The 24,266-nt window shown below is 38.3% G+C and overlaps 1 protein-coding gene across 1 annotated transcript in view; it reads right to left on the bottom strand.

Moving 5' to 3' along the window:
- The window catches only part of CERS6 (ceramide synthase 6), a 293,290-nt gene that overhangs the window by 115,777 nt on the left and 153,247 nt on the right, over positions 1-24,266 (bottom strand). Inside the window, exon 4 of the mRNA XM_045780449.2 lies at positions 18,720-18,777. Coding sequence (XP_045636405.1) covers positions 18,720-18,777 — 58 coding nt within the window. The remainder of the gene's footprint in view (positions 1-18,719; positions 18,778-24,266) is intronic.

Here is a 24,266-nt window from a genome sequence, read left to right as displayed (position 1 = left end):
TCTCTCCCATCTTTCCTTGCCATAAAATATCCACATGATGACATAATGTAATATCAGCGAATAGGTTTGCTTTTTAGGATCTGACTGAACATTGAGATGGACTATTTTTACTGCGAGGACATTTAACAGTGACAAATGTGGGAGAACAATCACATGACCTGGGGCTGAATGCCAGCTCTGCCACTTAAAGTTACTTAACCTCTTTGAGATGGTTTCCTCTCTCTTTTAAATGGGGGTAATAATACCAACCTCAGAGGGCAGGGAGAAAAATCAATTAATACCACAATACAGGACCGAGCTTCAGATCAGCACATGGAGAGGACTAAGGAAGTGTGTGGGTGCCATGGCAGAAATATCCTTCCTTCTCATTCCCTAAAAGTCAGCTGCCTCCTCTTCTCTAAATATCACACAACTGAAGTATATTTTTTTTCTTTTTTGTATCTATTCTGGTAGTAGCAAAACAATGAAGTACATTTTAAAATTATTTGTATTATGTACTAAGCATAACATTTTTTAAAAAGTAAGGAGAGTTTTTGTCTCTTCAAAAAATAAAGCATTCGATATCTTCATTGCAATGTGTTTATCCCTTGAATTTTTTTCCCCCTCTTGCTAAGTGAGCGACTCTGAATGGAAAAAAAGTTCTTTCTACTCCTATGGAAAACGTAACAACAAAAATAGCTACATTTTTTTGCCAGGTAATAAGTATAGTCATTCTTCTGGAAAACAGTAGAAATCTTTTTAAACTTTCACTTTTTCACTGTTCCCCTCTTTTAGAAGTAACTTTTAAATACACCAAAAATATTGTCTCCTCCTTTCCCTTTAAAAAAATTCAACATTACATCTTCAGTACTAGATAAGCCTTTATAACAAGCAGAAAATGCTTTACCTGTCTGAAACTGACCTTCTGCCAACTTTTTTGGGCATACCTGACACAAAAATCCACCACTGATACACAAGAGCCGGTTTTCACCAGCCTATGGACTGGTGCCATGGATGACAGACATCAGGACAGCTGCGGTGGCCAACACAGATCCCCCTGCCTCCTGTTTTTACTGCTTCTAATTCATTCCTCACTCTGCTCCAGCTCTCGTTCAGTTGTCCGTCACCTCTTTTCTTTCTTATTCAACAGAAGCCAAGTTCTTGACCTGGCAATCGTGACCTTCACCCACCTGCCCCATCCGTCTCTCATCATCATCACGCTTGCTGTCTCCCCTCCTCTCCTGCCCCCACACACAAACATGTACACACACACACACACACACACACACACACACACACACACACACAGTTCCAGCCTTACCACTTTCTATCCTTTCCCAACACTGTCCTTCCCTTCACTGCTTTTGCCCATCGTCATCAGCTGAAGCTTCCTTCATCTTTCATCCTCAAAACCACATCCTTAGTTCAGTCCTCCCTGAGCATCTTGTCATAGTTCTCCTTCCTCCTTCTCTAATCTTAGAGGTCTGCTTATACCATTACAGTACCTTTGTCATGTGCTGCCAGATGCTAAATGTACTTGTGAGCAAGTCATTATCTTCTATTAACCTGTAAGCTCTTTAAGGATGAAGAATATGTGGCCCGCCCAGAGGAAACCTTCAGATGTTGTGCTATCCTGGTTTACCATGAACATTTGTTGCAGAAGCAGATGTGTTCCCACCTGCTAATCATCTCCAGGTTCATGTGAGAGGCAACACAAAGTGACGCTAACTTTAGATGTGCCAAATGGTATTTCTCCCTGGATATGCTAGTGAATATCTTCTGAGATATCAAGAGAGATACGTACATTTTCATAGTATGGTAAGCTGAATAATGGCTTCCAAATGTACCCAAGTCCTAATGCCTGAAATTTGTGAATGTTACCTTATATGGTAAAAAGCAACTTGCAGATGTGATTACTGTAAAAATCTTGGATTGGGGAAGTTATCCTCCAGATGCCCTAACTATAATGACAAGTGTCCTGATATGAGGGAGACAGAAGGAGATTTGACTACAGAAAGGGAGAAAGCGACATGATGACTGGAGTGATGAGCTTGAAGATGGAAGGAGAGGCCACCAGCCAAGGAATATGGCAGCCACCAGGAGCTGAAAATGCAAGGAAACAAATTCTCCCCTACAGCCTTCTGAAAGAACGTACCTTGACTTTAGCCCAGCGAAACTGACTCTGCATTTCTGACCTCCAGAAGTATAAATGAATAAATTCGTGTTGTTATAAGCCACTAAGTTTATGGTTACAGCAGCCACAGAAAACTGACACATACGTTAAGTGAGTATTTAGCCTTTCTGGGCAGCGCACTATATAGAACACAGTAGTTCTCAAAGTGAGGTTCCTGGACCAGTATCACCATCATCACCACCTGGGTACATGGTGGAAATGCAAATATTCAGGCCTCATCCAAAATTACTGAATCAAAGCTCTGGAGGAGAACACCCAGCTATCCATGATTTAACAAGCCTTCTGGTTGATTCTGGGGTATGTTCAAGTTTGAGGACCACTCCTCGAACATTTTCTCTTTGAACTTGGTAATTAACAGGATGTCACGCATTTTAGAAGGATGAAATGATCTACTAGAACATCACTTCCTTGAAACAAACGCTATGACAACACAACGTGGAAAATGGCAAGGACATCCTAAACAGACTGCAGCACAAATAACCAAAAAAGTCTTAAAATAACATGAGATGCTACTACCAGTATCTAAAGTCTATTTTATCTGTGCTTAAAGGTTTGAACCAGCAACAGTCAGGTGTAAGTATTCACTGCTAAACTACTAACTACTAAATAAAATACTTTTTCTTAGCAGGCAAAATAGATTTAGAATTAATGGAACCATAAATCAGTACTTTTTTTAACAATGACAATTTCTCTATTATTCAGAAGGAGTCCATTTTGAACTTCCATCAAGTTCTTGGCCTATAATTGCCACATTCAGCACATGAAGACAAAACCTCCAATATTATATTTAGTGTGTTTTTTTAATTCAAGTATATGTCAGGAGAAACTTATAAATGGGAAAGAATAATATTTCCAACGTGATATCTAAAAATGGCCATTAGGCAACCTTTTGCATAATACTATTATACAATGGCTATTCTTTTAGAAAGTCAATTTCATACCACAAGCAGCTATTTATTAAAGGAATGAATAAATGCATGTCATATCTTAATAAGAGATGATCATAATAATCAACCAGTATCAAAATCTAAACTCTATTTTTAACTTCCATCTCTCATCTAAAGGGTTATTTAAGTTCCATAAGTAATCTAGAGAACTGTGTTTTTCTTTGCGGCACTGTTTGGTAATCCGAATTTTGCCAGGCTCTGCTGACCACATTCCATGCTTATCGACACTTACTGTGCTACACAGAAGTCAACGAGGGGAGTCTGTTCTCTGGGGTTAAAGGACTGGTTAACAACGAGAAGCAAGTGGGAATTCATTTCCCTGCCTAGGATCTTATAAATTAGGTCAGTAGGACCCAAATCAAATTGTATCCACAGCATTTATTAATTTTGTTTTTGCATGGCCCTGTTTTCATAATTCACATGAAATGAAGATAATTAGTAAAGCGCCACTTTATCAACTGCTTTATGGCTTCAACGACTAGTTTAAGGGGAAAAACTGAGGTTAGGTTATGAGGAGCCATGAGTAGGAACAAAGTGAAAAGAGAGCTGCTTCTTGATTCCTGCTCCACGTGTCAGTGGAGCCTGTACACACATCCACAGAGCACTGCAGCCTAGTTATTACCTCCGCCCCGCGTACTGGGTAGCTGGTGCCAAGCGTAATTTGTCTGCTGATGCCGAACACCACGCACCCTGATATGAAACTCTGTGTTATGATATTTTATCAGTTACTTTTAACCTCCTAATCAAGAATCTGCTATGGAGAGAAGCACACAGCCACAAAGGAGAAGCTGATACTCACAACAGGGCTATTGCCTAAGAGAACAGACTATGTTTACTTATGCTGTGGTTACTAAATGCCCCCTAGTATCCAAGTCACTATAGAGATAATTCTTAGAATATTACCAGTTAATGGCCTTGAGCAAGAGGGGACTTGACTCTAGAAGTTAATATTTTATTTAATTTTATTGCCAACCCTATGTTGGGAAACAGCATAACCACAAATGAAAAAAATGATAAAAATCCTCAGCTAATCTCTAATCTTGATTTCAGTCCTTAATTTTTAAGTTCTTTCCCCAAAACTTTTAATTTTTAATTTTTATTTTTTTTAAAGATATTGGGGCACCTGGGTGGCTCAGTTGGTTAAGCGTCTGCCTTTGGTTTGGGTCATGATCCCAGGGTCCTGGGATTGAGCCCCCATCAGTCTCTTTGCCCTGCAGGGAGCCTACTTCTCCCACTCCCTCTGCCTGCTGCTCCCTCTGCTTGTGCTCTCTCTTTCTCTCTCTCTCCCCCTCTCTCAATTTATTTATTTGAGAGAGAGAGAGAGGGAGGGAGAACGCATGCATGAGCAGAGGGAGGGGCAAAGGGAGAGGGAGGGGCAAAGGGAGAGGGAGAGGAAGCAGACTCTCTGCTGAGCATCGAGCCTGAGATCATAACCTGAGCTAAAGTCAGATGCTTAACTGACTGAGCCACCCAGGAACCCCTCCCCCAAACTTTTAAAACAAAATTGTTACAAAATAGCAAAGTAGCATATTTTTAATTTCATTACTCAAACTCTGTTATTCTCAGCGGGATACCAGGCACTATGGGGAAATACACTGGGGTATGAGGCCCTGTCTTGAGCTGCTTATTGAACTGGATGGAAATAAATTTGAAAGCACACAGATAAGACACCTACTACTTAAGTAGATGTAATGATATTATATAATAATAATGACAACTCCTATTGATCCAAACACCTTCCATGGCTCAGGGACCAAGCTAGCTACTTGACACACACACTATACAACCTTACAAAATATAGGACGCACTGAAGTAAAGATTTAAAGGGCCATAAGTTACAGGTTTTCCATGGTAAGGGGGATGTGTGAAGAATCAGGGCTGAAGAATCATCTTTGGGTAAAGATGAGGAAGGTCATTCTGAGTAAACCCAGTGATAATAACATACCCAGCCTGGGACCTTGTTCAGTACAGTTTCTATGGAAAGGTAGGGCAGAAGCCTCAAGAATAAATCAAGAGGGCAAAATATACAATGGAGAAAGAGTAGGCTCTTCAATAAATTATGCTTGGAAAATTAGATATCCACATGGAAAAAAAAATGAAATTGGACCCTTCAAAAAGTCAACTAAAAATGGATTAAATCTTTAAAAATAAGATCTAAAACTATAAAAACTCCTAGAAGAAAAACTATAAAACTCCTAGAATAAAATCTAGGGAAAAAGGTTCTTGATATGCCCTTGGCAATGACTGATTGGTTAGGACACTAAAAACACCAAAAATGGGACTATATCAAACTAAAAAGCTTCTGCAGAGCAAAGGGTATAATCAGCAAAGTGAAAAGACAATCTACAGAATGAAAGAAAATATTAATAAATCATATGCCTGGTAAAGGGTTAGTATCCAAAATATATAATGAACTCCTACAACTCAATAGCAACAACAAAATGGGCAAAAGACCTGAATAGACATTTCCCCAAAGAGAAGGTAAATGAAAAGATGCTCAACATCATTAACCATCAGGAAAGTGCAAATCAAAACCACAATGAGATATCACCTCATACCTGTTAGGATGGTTATTATCAAAAAAAAGCAAGAGATAAGAGTTGGCAAGGATGTGGAGGAAAGGGAATCCTTGTGCACTGCTGATGGGAATATAAGTTGGTATACCCACTATGGATAAAAGCACAGAGACTTCTCAAAAAATTATATGACCCAGCAACCCCACTTCTGGGTATATAGCCGAAAGAATTAAAATCAGTATCTCGAAGAGATATCTGCATATCCATGCTCAATTGCAGTATTACGCACAATGGCAAAGAAAACAGAACATTGGAAGAAACTTAAATGTCTATCTACAGATGGATGGATAAAGAAAATGTGGTAAATAAATACAATGGAATACTATTCAGCCTTAAAAAAGGAAATCCAGCCATTTGCTATAATGTGGATGAACGTAAAGACATTATGCTAGTGATATAAGCCAGGTACAGAAGAACAAATACTATGTGATCCTATTTATATAAGTAGAAGTGTAGGGTAGAACTGTGGTTTCTAGGGGCTCAGGGAAAGAGGAATTAGAGAGGTATACATAGTTTTACTTCTGTGAAATGAATAGTGTTAAAGATCTACTATATAGCACAGTGCATATAGTTAACAGTACTATATTCTACATTTTTTTTTTTAGAGAGAGAGCATGGGCAGTGGAGACGGGCAGAGGGGGAGGGAGAGAGAGAATCTCAAGCAGACTCCATGCCCAGCGCAGAGCCCAACACGGGGCTCCATGTCATAAAACTGAGATCATGACCTGAGCCAAAATAGTCAGATGCTTAACCCACTGAGCCACTCAGGCACCCTGTACACTTAAAATTTTAAGAGCGTGGATTTTATGTTAAATGTTCTTACCAAAAAAAAAAAAAAGAGGGAGGGATGCCTGGGTGGCTCAGTGGTTAAACATCCAACTCTGGAATTTGGCTCAGGTCTGGATCTTGGTGTCATGAGTTCAAGCCCTGTGTTAGGCTCCACACTGGGGCATGGGGTCTACTTAAAAAAATAAAAATTAAAAAAAAAAAAAAAAGAGGGAGAGAGGAAACGTCTAGAGATGATGGAGGAGTTTAGAGCATCATATATGGTGATGATTTCATGGGTACACAGTTATCTTCAAAGTCATCAAATTGTATCTATTAAAGATGTCCAACTTTTTTGCATGTCAATCACACTTCAATGAAAAATAAATATATAAAAATAAATAAATAAATAAATAAATAAATAAATAAATAAATAAATGTTAGTTAAATGTCTAAATGGAGACGACACTCTGATAGATATGATATCTACCTGGAATTTGGAAGTGAGGATGTTGGGGCAGAGAAGGATAAAGCAGGACTATTGGGGAAGGACAGTGGTTTGAGCAATCATGTTGCTTGTGGTGGTTAGGCTGGTGGTGCAAGGACTGAGGATATGATTTCACAGCAATTCATAGATGGATGAGGCCTGAGGGTGGAGGTAACTGAAATAACTCTCCTTCTCAACTCCCATCCATTGACCCTTTTGAGTATATGGAAGAGGGTCACAGAGGGAGCACAGAGAAGACATGGAGAAGAATCAGAGGCATAAGTTAATAAGATGAAAGACAATAGACTGGGGTCAAGGAGGAGGAAGGGTGCCCCTTCCAAACAAATACCAAGTATCTTTACAACGAGGACATGCAGGGGAATTAAGTCATCTTTTCTCTAATGCAAGCCAAGTCCTTCCCAAACACATTAGCAATTTTATTTTCTGATTTCTCCTTCTGTAATCTCAAACAGACCCTGTATTTTTCCAGTTTTCGTATTCTGTACTTTCCATCTAAGAATGCTTTCATTATCCCTGCTGTTTCAATGCTATACCATTTATTAGGGTTCAAACTAAATACTACCTCTCTGAGGTTTATTCAGTTCCCTCAATTGAGTCCTCTTCCATGCTCAGGAAGAACCCTATACTTCTGTCATTTATCACAAACTGTAAGTATTTATAGAGAAATCTTAACTCCTCTGCCATATTATAAGATCCTTAAAGGCAGGAACCATAGGTTCCCTCTCCTGTAACTGTCACTATGTATTGGTATAGCAGATATTTAATAAATGTTAGCTAAACTGAATTAAATTCCTAGGCCACTGATGATCCCAGGGAAGGGAAGAACAATACTAACATTAGCTCAAGGACTCAGACTGTCTTGCTAACTTCTTTTTTCATGATACTTAGAATAAGCCCTATCAAAGGGCAGGTGCTCAATAGATCCTGAATGAAAGAATGAACAAATGAACAGAGATCAGAATTTCCCAGTGGTAATAGACCGAGGCTCTTGAAAAAACCATGAATGGAAAGCCCTTTAAATAAAAGCCTTTGATCCTCAATAGCCTTGTGCCCACATTTCCACTCAGCAACACACAGCAACTGTTTATAAGGCAGCTCTAGGATGATTAAAGACCATTATGTTTTTTTAATTGAAGTATGACTCACATACAACAAAATCTAAGTTCACGGAAATTTGATACATGTTTACATATGTGCACATCTATGTCACCATGATCTGATCAAGATCTAGAAGAATTCCTGTACTCCAGCAGGCTCTCTCTTGCCTGCCTCCTCCCCCCTAGAATACTACTTCTATCAATATAGATTAATTTTCCCCAGAAAAAAGTTATCTTATCCTTTCCATTGTTCACTGCCTGATGGAAGTGTGAATTCCCTGAGGACAAAATGGCCATCTTCTCTGTGCTTTGGAATAGTCATTCAAAGGTAGTTGGTACCATCACACTTCTGCTCAAAAAATCCTAAGCAATAACAGCAGTGGTCTATAGCAGGCTATTCTCATGTGCATTAATAAAGGAGAAAGGCACAAAGCTAAGCAAAACACTAAACTATATGTCCACTTTACAGCACACTGTAGCTGACCCAGTATGCAGATGCTCTTTGAACCAGTTTTTTTGGAGACACACGCAGAGCTGTAATCAGAGCATGAGCTAGTGTGATGCCCGCTGTTCTGCTCCACATCAGATAATTGTCCTAAGTACCTGTACTCCACCCTCAACACACAGACAAGACTGGGTCTTCCCTGAAAAGACAGAACACCAGTTTTAGAAGCAGAAGTAGAACATCTCATTTCTTCTCCCAGACCACTACTGTTTTTAAGCCATGAACATCTGGTTTGTTTCATTACAGTTGATGAGGAAAATGATTTATTATGATGACCATGGTATGTGAAAACCACGAGCTCTCAGATTTTATTAAAACAAACCTTAGTAAGAATAATGCTTTTCTTGTTGAGTTCAGTAAAGGATTTTTCTTTATGTCAGATGACGATTCAGCTAATGCAGAGTGAATGTGCAGGTACAGATTTTGATACATGGATCAATATTTCATATCAAATTACCCGAGCTCTTCTGAGAGTGACTAGTTTTCTATTCCCTGTGGAAACAGGACAGGAATGCTAATGCAATCCAGTTCTCAGGCATTGCCCTCCGCCAGAGGAAGCCTGTAGAGCTAGCTGTTACAGCATATAAATGAGGACTAGTGTTTTTCACAGTTAAGATCAGCCCTAAACTTTTGCGAAGTATGTCTATGCCTTTAGGGGACTGTCTAATAATGAATATCTTATGTAAATGAGTGTTATTTTAGTAGCCTCTAAAATAGAAGCTAGCTTTTTATTTTTAGACTTTCTACAAAGTAGACATTTTATTAAGTGAGCTGAAAAAAATAAGATTCATGGTTTGATCAAGCACCCAATCCACAAACCCTTGTATAAATAATCACATAAGAGCAATATCACTTCGTAATACTTGTCACTTGTACTTGGGAATCGACACAAGCACTTTCTCCTCCTACAAAAATCCACTTCAGCCTCATGAGCTCCTGCAAGTCCTGAAATCCTTCTACTTCACCGCCTGCAGGAAGCCATTGGTGTGAGATGTCATTCCTTCAAGACAAAGCCTGAGCACAAAGCAAAGACAACCTGGGTAAAAGGTTTCTCAATGCTCTTTAGAGAAAATTATACACACCCAAAATTAAACCCTTGCATCTCATTAAATTTAAAAAAAAACCTATAAACTATAACCTCAGTGCTGATGAAATGGTTTTATTATCTGAATATCTTACGTTTTCCTAGGCAGTAAACAATTTCACCTAATGCAAATTCCCCTAACTGTAGAGCATACTGAGTTGTCCCAACCAGCTTCTTACTGTGAATAGTGTATTAATGGTTTGCTAGTCACACTGTAGAAAGTAAATATGTATCATAGAAGGCAAGAAAAAACTGTATTGCATAATGACATAGGTTTGTGTAAAAAGGGACAATCTATACCCAATCTGAAAATTAGCAATTTCTGTTGCAATCCAAAAATACCAAGAATGCAGCAAGCCACAGATTCTCAGCTTTGCCGATGTGACTTCATTTGCAAGTAGATACATAAAAGCAAGAATAATGCTTAATTATCACTAAGTTTAACTCTGTAGTCTTAATATAAATATAGTCATAGGACACAGCCTGTGTTTTTTCTTGTTAAGTGGTCAGTCCTTATCAGCCCAGTAGACCCACTGAGTCAGTAATGAAGCCTGGATACAAGTAAGCCACAGTGTCAGTGATATCTCCATTTAAATTCCAGCCCTCCCACTGACTAGCTCTGTAACCTAGGACAAATGACTGATCCTTGGTTAGCCTTAGTGGATGAGAAGTTATGCTTCGCAGCACATGAGAAATGAACACTATGTGATCAGTATAATGCCCGGCCCATACTGAGTACTCAATGCAGTATAGCTATCATGACTTTGATTATGATGTGATTATTTTCAGTGATGAAAACTTGGCCATGCACTAAGCTAATAATGTTTCCAAGTCATTAGCCCACACCAAAAGGTGTGGGACTTTCATTATGAGAGTGCTAATGGAAGGAAGAATTCCGAGTTATCTCCTGACACGGCCATGTAAATCTGCTATGGAAACAGAGCTTGACTCTCCCTAGAATCCCACCGGAGACTAAAAAAGCTCCTTCAAAAGTCAGTACTAGGACATTCTCGGGCATCTGGGTCAAGACGATCACATAAAGGGATCCCCTGGGAGAAAATTCAGGGACTGGGGCAGAGAGGACCAGGCAAACAAGGACAGTGGGATTCTTAAAAAATGAAACTTCTGTATCTCTTTGCCATTTAAGTGAAATTCAACTTTTTTATTTTCTCCTTTTTAAAAATTACAACACAAGCTCTTTCAAACCCAAGTATACCTAAAGAGATGCACAGTCATTTCCATCCAAATGCCCATAACTCAGGGCTAATAGTTTTAATAGAAAAGAAAGTAGTAAAGACATTTGAAAAAATTAACTATCTGCAGCTCTGCCTAAGAGGAATCTTCATTTTTACCTATTACCTTCCATTTCTCTATATAAATGTTAATTATTTTCATGTAAAGTTCTGCTAAACATTTTATTAGGACTATAAATAATATGGTTACTTCAAAATTATTTTTAATTGATTACATGCTATTTTATCATTTTGATAATAATTTTAAAAACTCTATGAATATTAGACATTAAGATTGGTTTAAGTCGTTTGAATTTGCTATAATCTACGTTGCATGTAGTATGTATATGTATATGTACATGCACGTGTATATTTTAAGTGGTAATAAATAACTACACACATGTATTTTTTGCCCCTGTATAATTCTTTGCTCAGGATACATTCATGGAATTGAACGGCTGAGTCACCGTCTACAAACATACATATGGTTATTATTCTGCATCACCATGCTGCTTTCTAAAACAGGTCATACCGGCTTGCCATAACTATTGACTATTTCAAATTCTTCACTGAATAATGGTGTATGAATTCTAAAAATGTTATATTAGTCCACATTACTGATTTTAGAGATGTAGTGATTAAATCCCAGAGAGATTAAGTCACTTCTTCAGACTGCAGAACTGATTAATGGCAGAATTCAACCCCAAATCCAGGTCTTCTGACTACTTCTTCTGGGTCCTCACTGTATCGCATTATCCTCAGTTTCCCACTGGCCTCAGAATGTTCTCCTCAGATAGAATGCCTGCTGCAAGTCAACAGAGAAGGGCAAATGACAGGCATGAGGGAAATCAGAAAATATTCAAGAGGGTACATGTGGGTGGAAGGGAAAAAGGAAGATACAACAAGAATCATGGAAGGACAACATCCCAAGGCCATTCTAGGTTATTTCCATTCCAGAAAGTGCACTGACCTATTTGTAAGCATCGAAGCATGGCCACGACAAGGGATCTTACTTGGCTAGGAAGGGGCAGAAACACATTTAAAAGTTTCATGCCAAAAAAAAATTAAAAATTAGGAAAATTAAAAAATTTAAAAAAATAAGTTTCATTACAGGAGATTTAGGCATTCACAGCCCCCAACAGAACCCACCGCTCAATCAGTAATAATTAGTGTTATGTCTTACACTTTCTAAGTACTTTATAGCTTCCACAGCAATCCCACACAAAAGCTGAGGAAGTCAGGGCAGGCATCATTTTCTCATTTTACAGATGAGAAAAATGAGGTATCAGAGCACAGTGGTGTGATTAAGCATAACGGGCAGGGCCAGAACTACCCCCTCAATCTTGACTTCTCCCTTAATGTTCTCCTACAGTGATGTGACTTTTATTTCTTACTAAGGTAAGTTTACTAATTTAAACAAATATACTTGAACGCTTGATTTTTAAAACTTGTTTTCTAAGTCTTGTGTGGCTGTTTTAACGGACTCAGAAATTCTGAAGACCACATGTCTGGCTTCTATTTTTGGCGCAAGCAAGTCAATTCATCCTTCTGAAATTGTTTCTTCTTCTGTGAAATGAGATATTTGAGATGGTTGATCCTTAGGGTCTATTCCCAATGTTCATATTCTGCATCATCTGCAATTCTTACAAAATTATTTGATGGGGCCATTAGGTGAAAGTTAAAACTCAGGTAAAACGCTAAAAGTTGAACCTCTTTCAACAAGGGACATACTCCAAGCAAGTTCAAAATGTTTTAAATGACACAAAGAACAAAATTATAAAATGGACACATATGCTAACGGCTAGACAAATTTTATTTTCACTGTCAAGACAGGCAAAATGCTGACAATTTTGCTGTTATGATTTTAGAAAGAGTCCAAGGGAACCAATAAGCAAAAGAGTATACCTTGAAGCATGATACCATGGCAACACTGTGTGGCCTTGTTGAACTTGGAAAAGCACACCAAATGAATAATGAAACTATGAATAATGAAACAAATAATGAAACAAATGAATAATGAACTATGCCTTCATTCTGAGCCGACTGAGACTAAGAGAATGGGCAAAGTGCTCATTTGGCCACGATACTACTTTTCAATGATGGCTTTTCACCCCCTAGTTAGTGACGAAGCCAACAGAGTATGTGACAACCTGCATATTTTTTCACTGTAGTTAATTACAGTGAGTTGTCAGAGCACATCAGAGAAGGCAGCACTACGGGGAGGCGGGGCTACCTATTAAGATACTGTCTTGCTTCAGAGCAGGCGCTTTACGAACTCCAATTCGGCTGGCTCTTAGGAGCCGGTGCCTCGTGGAGCTGAGCCTCTGAGAAGCTCTAGAGGGAAGCTAGAAGACTGCAAGAGGAAGATGGGATGTGCTCCTTTCTCTTCTGCTTCCTGTTCTGGCCATCACTTCGCCGCCCTCTCCCCCCACACCCCCAGCCATGCAGCTTCACCCCAGCAGCGGCAGTTCATTCCAGGGGCAATGGCAGCTTGCAGTTTGCAGTTATTCCTTATTCCCACAGCCAGCCTCATCGCGGTCCTAGAGATTCCCACTGGTCAACATTCCCTCTCTGACGTCTAGCTCCACTGGCTCTTCCTTCAAGCCTCTAGGTTCTGATAACTCCACCCACTTCCCATGAGCCCCTGGTGCTCAGAGAGGTAGCTTCTTCCGGCCATTACTATCTCTATGATACCTCCAGTGCACTGCTCATCCAAGAATGTAGAGAGTGCCAGTCCTTGAAATGGTTGTTACTGTTTCACCAGAATGTAAATTAACACCACTAAACACACTGTTTAGTTCAGTGGACTTTTTCTTCATAGATAGACTTTTCTCAAAAAAGCAGCAGTGGGTTGATTTATATTCAGGTCAAGCTCCTTATCTCCTTGCAGACTGGTAGGAAATAGTCACCAGATCAATTACTTGGAGTAACACAGTCTTAGTGGTTCCCTCAGTTAATGTTTCTTTATATTAGTCACTCCTAAAAATAACTCCTGTGATTTCTGTCTCATAATAGAACCCTGACAGAGAAGTTAGGTACAGGTAATATTCGAGTAACTTGTATTTTAATTATATACATGCATGTGTACAAAATGAATCAATATAAAATGTACCATAGGATCAAAAAGTTGGATATACATTAGCCTAAAATATAAACTATAAGAAAAAAATATTTACCTAAATCCTAGTTGCATGCATATCTACATTGCCTTCCTGTGACACTATATTTTTAATAAAGAAACTCAAAGAAAAATATTCAAACAACTCCACCCAATACAAACTTCCATCTATAAAGGAGGAAGAAAGTTAACAGTAAATGAGAGATACACTATTTCTTAAGGCTTGAATATGGTTTCTTTCAGGACTTAGGAAAATGTGTTAATTCGAATGAGTACATTGTGTGATACAATTTCAGAGCACCTAAATGAATTCTGGGTTTTCTTTTAAAAAGCACTTTTCTCTGCCAATCATATTTATGGGCAGAGTTGCTTGTGTCTGGCAATTACAGGAACAGGCTATTGAGATAGGCTTATCTTTCAACTATTTAAATATTTCCTACTAACGTAGCCATAACTTTACCTAATAGTTCACTAACCTGTCTGTAAGGTCAATGCCGTCTAGGGTTTGCTTTATGACCAAAGTCAGTGCTATCTAAAAAGGGGGTTCTAGGCTGAGAAAGTAGAAAACATGTAACATATAACATGTGCATACCTGAGCATTACCACATCACTATAAAATATGAGGCTCATTCTTTTACTTGTCAGCATGAAATTACAGAACACATTTTGTTGATTGCATATAAATGAACACACACACACTTTACAGGGTATCTAGAAATTTTGAAAATACAGGACCAATTATTTCATTTTTCATTATAGAGCTATTCATGTGTGACTGTATAGTTTTTCACCCAAACTGGGCCATTCTGAATACAAGGGAGAGGTAACTGCCTAGGACCCTAACACAGCTTGTGTGGTCACCCAACTCATGCAACGAGTCAGCCTCCAAAGATGCGTTTACATATCAACTACAAGAACTATGACATAATGGAGACTAAGTCAACACATATTAAATAAAATGAAAAAAAAAGTATGATAAAGAGTACTCTATGCTTCTAAGAATCTCGCATGCAAATACATAATTTCTACGTCACATAGAATCTTGTTCCATGATGTATCCTTTGACATTGCTCAGAAGAGCTAGACTGTTTGTAAAAATAAAGCATACATGGCAATCATGAGATTGTGCCTCTTAGATCTTGGAGTTTGGGGAGTGTATGTGGCCCAGGGCCCAGCCGCTGTGCCCTAAAATCCACAGCTGCCTTTGCATGAAGGCCACAGGCTGCTTGCAGCCAATGACTGAGCACAACAGGAGTACTAAAGGAAGGCCATTTCTACAAAACATAGGTCTCCTCTGATGGAGTCTGTGGCTCTGGGACTCTCCAACTGAACTTTCTTTGGAAAGGCACAGCAGTATTAGAACTTCACCCAACCTTTTTTCCTTCTCTCTCCCCCACACTGGGGGTCGGTCTTACACTGGGGTCTGAAGGCTCTTCCAGCCTCCCCCAACACCCTCCCCATTTTCACTCATAGGCATTTCCCACACATCTAATCTCCTCTTGGTATCTCGCTCTCATAGGACCCAAACTAAGCACAGATGTTTCTTGACATAAATCTAGTTTACATGTATTCTAAGTACAAAGAATATTTTAAAATGGAGGGCACTTGAATCAGTCGCATTTACACACTGAAACTCTACTATGATGTGGTAAGCCCAGAGAAATATGTAGACTCTCCCTATAGGATTAAGCCAATTCACATTGGAAAAGTTAACAGCATGTAATAAAACTTCAGTGTTCAGCCTGAATGTATTTCAACATGGTAGAGAAAAACCAAAGCTATTCTCACACTAGAGATTGATACCTCCTAGCCTCATCAATAAAAGGAGGTATTCAGATGATATGTGTGACAACTTCCGTCTCTAAAATCCTATGGTTTCCTAAAATTATTTATGGATCAATTTGTATTTTTTAAGATTCTCTATCTATTGTTGTGGGTGCATGGTGCTTTGCATTTGCTAAATATCTCTTTAACTGAATTTCAGGGTAGAAAGGGTTCTAAAGTGACTTAATCCACCCTAGGAGATGACATGCATCAGGCTCACTTGACCTAAAGGCAGAAAAAAACTGGACAGTACAAGCTGCTCAGGCATTTTTCTAATAGCCCACGTAAGAATCAACATTTTTAAAGCTGGGAGTAAGAACCAGCTGTGGCCTCTCACCTCTTGAAATTGGTTCACTGCCCTGTTATTTTATTGAAAACACTTAAGAGTGCTGTGAAAATTTGAATTACCTTGTTTTGATTATTTTTGATGTTAATAGTATCATTTTTTCCTCTTAGGTTAGATGGGCAAACACACTGTCCATTCCAAGAGAGTTAATAGAAAATGTATTTTAAATATCCATTAAAGTAAGTATTTAAGGTTCTATAAATGGTAACAATGACTACATGAGGTCAAGTTAGCTAACTTAACCAAAGAAGGAAGTCATTTGGAAATCATGCTGAAGTTAGGGCAGGCTGGTAGAGTGGAGAAAGTATTGGATTAAGAGACAGCCGTGCATGTTTCATTTCAGATTCGGCTTTTAATAAACTAACTGTGTGACCTCTGAAACGCTACCTACCCTCTCAGGATTTCTGCTTCCCCAGCTGTGAAATAAGAGGGTTGGACTTATGAAGTCCTCCACAGCTGGTTCCGTCCCATGGATTCTATGTGCACTTTTCTATCACACACGATGATGAACATCAAACTACAGACTCAATCAAAACTGGGAGTTTCTTAGTATTACAGTTTGAAGAAACCACAAATGCAAATAATCTGACAAGAAGAAACGTTGTCTTCTCATTTTTTAAGCATTTGTTGTAACTAGATGCAGTATGAAAGGGAACCAGGATAAGGGCTCCTGGGTGGCTCAGTTGGTCAAGCATCCGACTCTTGGTTTCGGCTCAGGCCATGATCTCATGGTCATGAAATCAAGCCCCATGTTGGGCTCTGCACTCAGCTTGGAGTCTGCTTGAGATTCTCTCTGCCTCTCCCCCTGCTCTCACTCTCTCTCTCTCAAATAAAGTAAAAAAAAAAAGAAGGAAAGAAAGGAAGAGAGAAGAGAAGAGAAGAGAAGAGAAGAGAAGAGAAGAGAAGAGAAGAGAAGAGAAGAGAAGAGAAGAGAGGGAACCGGGAAAATCTAAGGAAAAGCAACGTCCAAGCCAACACCACTGACAGGCCCTCCTACTGCCTTCTACAGAGCCACTGAGGAATGGAGGATAGAAGCTATTCTTGTTCCCTTCAGTCTGCTGGACAGAGAAGCAGAGCTAAGTGTCAAAGTGTTTCCTGTTCTGACGACAGATGGCCAGGCTTGCTGTAGAAGGGCTAAAAGAGACTGTATCCTGCCGAAGGGCAAAAAAAAGTGCTTCCGGCTCTCACCATCTCTCCGTGCTTACCGTCAAAGCCCTTCACCCACAGAACCCAACGTGAATTCCAAACCCTGAGCTCAGTTAGCAACTCGCCATTCCCATGAAACACAACTTTCCCTTCTCAGCTGAAATTCCATCCAAAGCTATTTCCTCTTCCAAGGTAGTGACGTTGTGAGCACAGGAGCCCTAAGTCATTCTTTCCATTTTCTCACCATGTAAGTAAATTTGAAAACTAGAACAGTAGAGTTCCAAAAGAGGCAGTTTCCACCACATTTATGTACCCCAGTTAAGAATTTGTTCATACTCAGCCTACAGAATGAGGTTCACTCTTTTCAATCTATTCAAGTGGTCTCTGGGCCAGGCAGTTTATTAAGTGAAAAATAAGTGTAGTTACTAAAAGAAAAGACAACAAGTAAAAAGAATAATCCCTCTAGGCAAATATGACATTGGAAAACAACCACGATTTATGATAGAATTGGCCACAGGCAGATAATATCGTATAACTCAGACTTTAAAACTAAAAACTCATTTGCAAATTTTCACATCAATATTTACATGAAAACTTACTAGTAAGGCATGACACTTGGCACAATGCCCTACTTTGGAAAAAATTCTCTACTAAACAAAGATAACATAGATTTAACTTAAAGCTTAATACTATAATTTTTTTAAAAATAATTTCCAACCTTCTGCCGAATCAGTATTATTAATATGTGCATGACTAAGAGAAGCTCAGTTTTCATAAGACTTGAATTTAAGCAGCCTAACTTGTTAATAGTAGCATTCAGCATTGAAATAACCAGGAAAAAGGTTATGGCAGCCTTGAAGAATTACTTTCATAGATAAAGGTGCCTCAGTTTATACAGGAATAGCAAAGGAGCAGCAGGGGAAACACAACCAATGAAAGGAACTCCATTTTCCACCAACAGCTGGTGTTGCCTTGTTAATAGCTGTGCAAGACACTAAAACATAATTTCTGTTGGTGAAAATTATAGTGATAACACACATTGCAACAACTGATTTTTTCAATTATGTGACATGGAAACTCTTCTTTCAAAGGATCAGATGGATTTTTTAAAGCTCCTCATGCCCATAAGTAATAAGTAACAACTACAGTGGTCAGAGGACTTGCAACATCTTTCACTGGCAAAATAAATTATTTTCAAAGATATTTTTGGCATATACCTAAAAAAAAATTTACTATAAAGGATAAACTACAAATATTTTTGTAAGTCAAGGAAAAATGCACAAATATTCTTAGGAAACCTGTTATGATTATTTAAAATACTATTATGTCATACACACAAAATGAGATATAGACTTACAGTTATATAAGAATTACATAAAGTAACTTGGCAGATCCTACCTTTTTTAGGAACCGGACTCCATAGGTAAATACATAAAGGGAAAATGAAAATCTCCACCTGTAGAAGTTTAAAAAAACATTCTATGACATTCAGTTTATATATTTCACAGCATAGTATTCTGAAACATCTAAGTGAAAAAAAGTCCATTAAATTTGACCCCCCCCCACCACTCCAAACAGGGATTAAGTTTAATGGGCAATTTCAGTGTTGGCTGAACATGTACACTCGTGTGCATGGTTTATTGCAAAATCTTAAATATTAATAATTCATAACAAATTTTCTTTCAGTTATTGTATTTACCCATCTGCTCATCTTCTCTCGCCAATATGTGCATTTCCTCTTGTTAATCATGAAGGAACATAGTTCAACAATACAAAGGTATATAAGATTGTTTTGAATTCCTTGTCTAATTCAGATATTAAGTAAATAACTTGACTTAACTGAAGTTCACACTTGTTTTAAAAATAAAAGCCTTAGTATTTTTAAGTCGGGTAAGATTTTTTCCTTCATCTTTCAACAAATACTTGTTGACGTCTTCATGGATGTTGCTAAAGAACCCATCCATCCAAGCTATCCATCTGATACCCGACTGTTAATGACAACCTTACGCCACTCCGAACTGTATGGCTAGCTGTTAGTTAGACTTTCATTTTGTTAGTGAGGAGAAACGTTTTTGGTTCTCTTTCAATTTTAAATGATTCAATGTTTAAGTCTTAAAATATAAGATTTTGTGTGGACAGTGGTGATTCTGCAGGGGGAAAAAAAAGTTGAAACCCTACTTTTTACCCTAACAAAGATGAACCACACTTAGATGCAAGACCTAAATTTGAAAGATGAAACTGTAAAGCTAACCGAGGAAATTGCTGGAAGAGATCTTTGCAATTTGGGGATAGCCAAAAACTTCTAAATAAGACCTTTAAGACCTCAACTTTGGAAGAAAATTCATGCATTCAATATCAAAATTAAAGATTTTGTAAAATGGTCTTCATAGATAATAGACAAAAGATTAGATGTTTTGTACAATATCAAAAATTATTGGGACAAGGGAAAATACTGAATATGAATCTTAAATTAGACATCAGTGTTATATAAATGTTAAATTTATTCTGTGGGGGAACTGTATTACAGTCTCTGTAGGAGAATGTCCTTTTTTAAAGGGGATTCACAGTAAAATATTTAGTGAAATACCTGAAATTTTAAATATATATATATATATATATATGACTTTGTATAACTGTAAAGACTTTATATAAATTATATATTATATGTATATATGGTTTACCCTAGTACTCAATTCCCAATTTTATTTCTTATATTTTCTAAGTGTGACTAGCTATGCCTTTAAAAGCTGGCTAAGTTTCACTAATTAGCATTTCTGAGGTTATGTCGTTAGTAGTTCTATGGGTTACAAATTATAAATGCACACGAAGGAGAAAGGGACTAGTCAACTTCAATCTGTCAGGAGGCAAACTGCTTTATGGGTTTGCAAGCCATGTAAAATTTTCAAATAAGGTTAAAAAAAAGGGGGGGGAGAGGAATGGGAGGGAGAGGTGATTTTAGGAGAGGATTCAAATTTTAGACAAAATATTCTGGAAAAAATGATGGCTTCTGCAGGTAAGAGGAAAAGAATAATGGTAGGGGACCTCTTAGAGCTGAGTGAGACCCAATAGCAGACACAAGTATCCCTCAGAGTTTCATTCTTGGGCTGACTGACCTTTCAAACATCCTGGAATTCAAACCAGACTAACATTTAGAGAAGAGCTTTGAACTTCAGGGTTGAAAATCTTCAACTAATAATTTATAAAACCTGAATTCAGGAAGAAACGATAAAAATGGATGAAAGCAGTATAATAATTCAACAAAAACTTGCAAATAATATAGAAAAGCTCTCTTGTAAGTAAAAGTGGTTCACTTACTGCAGTATCAAAGTCAAGGACTTAATTTTGACCATGGCTCTGTTACTGATTTTTTGGTGGTTGTGGATGAGAGTGTCTGTATTTTTCTTTCTGTCTGGATGTATAAATTCTAGATCAGAAGTGATGACCACAGGGTGCTACACTTGGTTTTAATGTTTTGCTGGCACTATCTAGAAATTCTTAATTGTGGAACAAGGGACCCCACATTTTGTTTTGCACTGGGAAGTGCAACTACGTAGCTGGTTCTGGTTCAAACACACAGAATTTCCTAACTTTGGGCAAATCTATTATTCTTTGGCCTCAGTTACATCTCTATAATGGAAGAGTGGGTTTGTAGTACACTCTTTCGATATTATGACCCAAGGATTTGGTGGCACAAATAATCTCCACTTTTCTCCAGTCTCTTCCACCTCCTAATGTATGAAACCAACCTACTTCATGCATATGCAGGTCACTTTTCCGGCCTCTGAAGGCAACTGAATTTGCACCTCCCAGATTAAATGATTTATAACGGCTGTTTCAGCTCTAAAACTCTCCTGTTAGTAGGCAGTGATCAGGCAATTTTTATGTATAATAAAAACTTTATGGAAGTCATTGGAATTCCTATAATCACTTAATGTACCTACATTTTATTTCTCACTAAACTGACCCAGTTTTCATAAGACTTAGGTTCTAATACAGGACACCAATGCCTCCATCATTTGAGTAACAATTTGTGATGAATATTTACAAGACAGAGTTTATTTCCACAAAAGTCCTGTAGGAAGCAAAATTTTCAAACATTCTGCCACATGCATAACTTTTTTTATTTGTGTAGTTTCATGTAAATTACAGTTTTTAAATGCTATCTAGTTACAGCCTCCTAATGAATTGCCTCCCTCAACCTCCCACTAAAATACCTATAAAACAAGAGGTAAATAAAGGTGCATGCAATCACACACACACACACACACACACACATACACACATTATATATATAATATATATAATAATAATAATATAATATATATATATAACTTTCAACCTATTGCAAGAGTCAGAGAATTTTACAGCAGAAAACAAACAATAAAATTAGATTTTTAAAATGTAATTCGAGGCAGAGAAAAACAAGCTATGAGTCCTGAAGGAAGTAGGAAAATCTTAGCATATCTCCCTTTCTCCGCTTCCTAACACCTCCGATACAAATGCAACAATCTGTGTGGTCAGAAACCTGCTCTCTGTCATGAATGAGGCTTTTTGAAGCAGGAGGAGAAACCCCCCATCCTATCAGTTAGGGACTGCTAGTTTTAAAAGGTAAGTGGGAAGAAAGGGAAATATGTAGCACCCTGGGGTTTCAGTTGCAGAAAAGCAGATTTAGAGACGAGATGATCTATGGTGGTATGTATTCTGGGGGTTGGAGTTCTTAAATAATCCATAGAGAGTATGTGAAGAACAAGGCACTAGCAACTGCTGCTTTATATGAAACTCTTCTAGACCACTGAAAACAGGCCAGGGCCTGCAAACACCAACTGCTACAAAGTCGGAGATCTAAAGGAGGGCTTTTACTAGTAAACAAGAGGATGACAGGGGTGGGGGGGGGGGAGGGAGAGGTGATGGGGGCAGGGCAATCCACGCACCCTCTCTGTGAGTGGGTCTAAACGGATATTGCCAAATTCAGGAAAGAAAATTAGAGCTAAATGTCAACATAGGTCTACCAAGAAGTAGTCCATAAATATGGAAAGAAAAGAGCATGCTAAAGAGTCAAGGAAAGACCTGTCTCCTAAAAACAACTCCCTAGAGGAACCAGATGTAATTTTTAGAGAAGTATTTAGCATTGTTAATACAACACAAGAAGACATGTCCTGGGGCGCCTGGGTGGCTCAGTCAGTTAAGCGTCTGCATTTGGCTCAGATCATGATCCCGGGGTCCTGGGATTGGGCCCCGCACTGGGTTCCTGCTCAGGGGAGAACCTGCTTCTCCCTCTCTCTCTGCTGCTCCCCCTGCTTGTGCTCTCTGTCTGTCTATCAATTAAATAAATAAAATTAAAAAAAAAAAAAAAAAGAAGATGACATGTCCCTTAAAGACCAAAGTAGAAAGCCATACTCAATAAAGGACTACTGGGTATGATTAAAAGAGACTCTAAGTGAAATAAAGAAGCAGTACAGAGATTCTAAAAATGAAGTGACAGAATATTACCCACATGGGGGGAGAGAGAAAACTGGAGATGTGTACTATGTAAAATTAAATCATTGATGTAGAAGACAAACACCCACATATGACCAGAAAAAAGAACCAATAGATGAAAGAAGACTAGATCTGAAGGACCAGAAAAATCAAATCTAATTATAGTTGTTTCTGAGAAAACATGACCGCAGAACTGAAATAGAATAATCAAAGACAGTAAAAAACCTGAACGGAAAAAAAGAGGACTAAATCGTAATCCAAATAATATCAATTCAAAGCCACATTCTGACAAAAGTTTTGAATACTTGGGTTAGGAAAAAAAAAAATCTTCAGTACCAGGCATAAAAGCAAAAACAAGTCAACACAAAAATCAAATGAAAGTAAGTCACCATCAAAGAAACAAATGTCCAATTGGTCTTAAATTTCTCGTCTATATTAGTAACCTACAAAAGAAAGGGAAGATTCAATCAGAGACAGCCACTGCCAGCCAAACTGCCTTTCACTTGTGAAGGAACAGGAAAAGCAGTCTCACATAGCCCAAGGCTCTGAAAATACAGTACTTATTACCCTTTATTAAAATATTACTTAGCGTAATTCCAACCCACCAAGATACAAATAAAAATTAAGAATTCTTACAGGCCTAATTTTGGAATAAAAGGACTAGGGTTAGCAACATAAATAACTGCCCTGAATTTCATGGCCAAATTAAATGCTATTACCCTTCAGGGAAATGTAATTCATATAAAATATTTAACAATAACCAGGGTATAAATCCTTAGATTATACTAATGAAAGCAGGGGATGAAAAAGGGAAGCATTAAACTTATTCATACAGAGAAATTTCAAAAGACACTGTTGTTACGGTAATAATAAAAATACAGTTAAAGAAGGTTTTCTTAAAAACTTAATGCCTGGTTAAAGATGGTAAAAATAAATGACCTCTGTGCCTTGCATGAATGTAGCACCAAATAGGCAGAAGAGGGATTTTGTGACACATCAGTTCCCAAGGCCCCAGAAAAGAGGAGTGAGAACCACCACCCCATTTTAGAGGCTGGAAAGCAGAAAGTAAGTGTTAGCCTGGGTAGCAGAACCAAAAAGCGGGAATCCTCGGCTGTCAGTGTAGAATGCTGGCGAGGACCGCCGAATGCCAGAAGGACTCCAGCTGAGGAAAGGGCTCTGCAAGGCAGCAACCTCAACTGGAAACAAGATGAGGGATTAGCCTGCCCAAAGGCTGAGCAGCTATGCTGTTGCTAAGTGGCAAAACCAGGACAGCAGTGGCAGAGACGCCAAAGCCCCCTCTCAAATTCCACAGAATTAGAGTTCACTTCTTTTGCCTCGAAAAGTCAATGGGTTCCACTACATTTGCTTGGGCGTGGAAACCTTTTATATCCACCAAACCTGAAAACTAGAATGGAAAGCTGATAAAAACTACCACCCACTGAATCCGGTTTATTGTCCTTATACAAC

The sequence above is a fragment of the Ursus americanus genome, chromosome 1 (assembly GCF_024610735.1).
Source record: "Ursus americanus isolate L20-20 chromosome 1, mUrsAme1.1.p, whole genome shotgun sequence".
NCBI lineage: Eukaryota > Metazoa > Chordata > Mammalia > Carnivora > Ursidae > Ursus > Ursus americanus.
The sequence above is the reverse complement of the archived record's forward strand: the minus strand, read 5'-3'. Positions and strand labels throughout refer to the sequence as shown.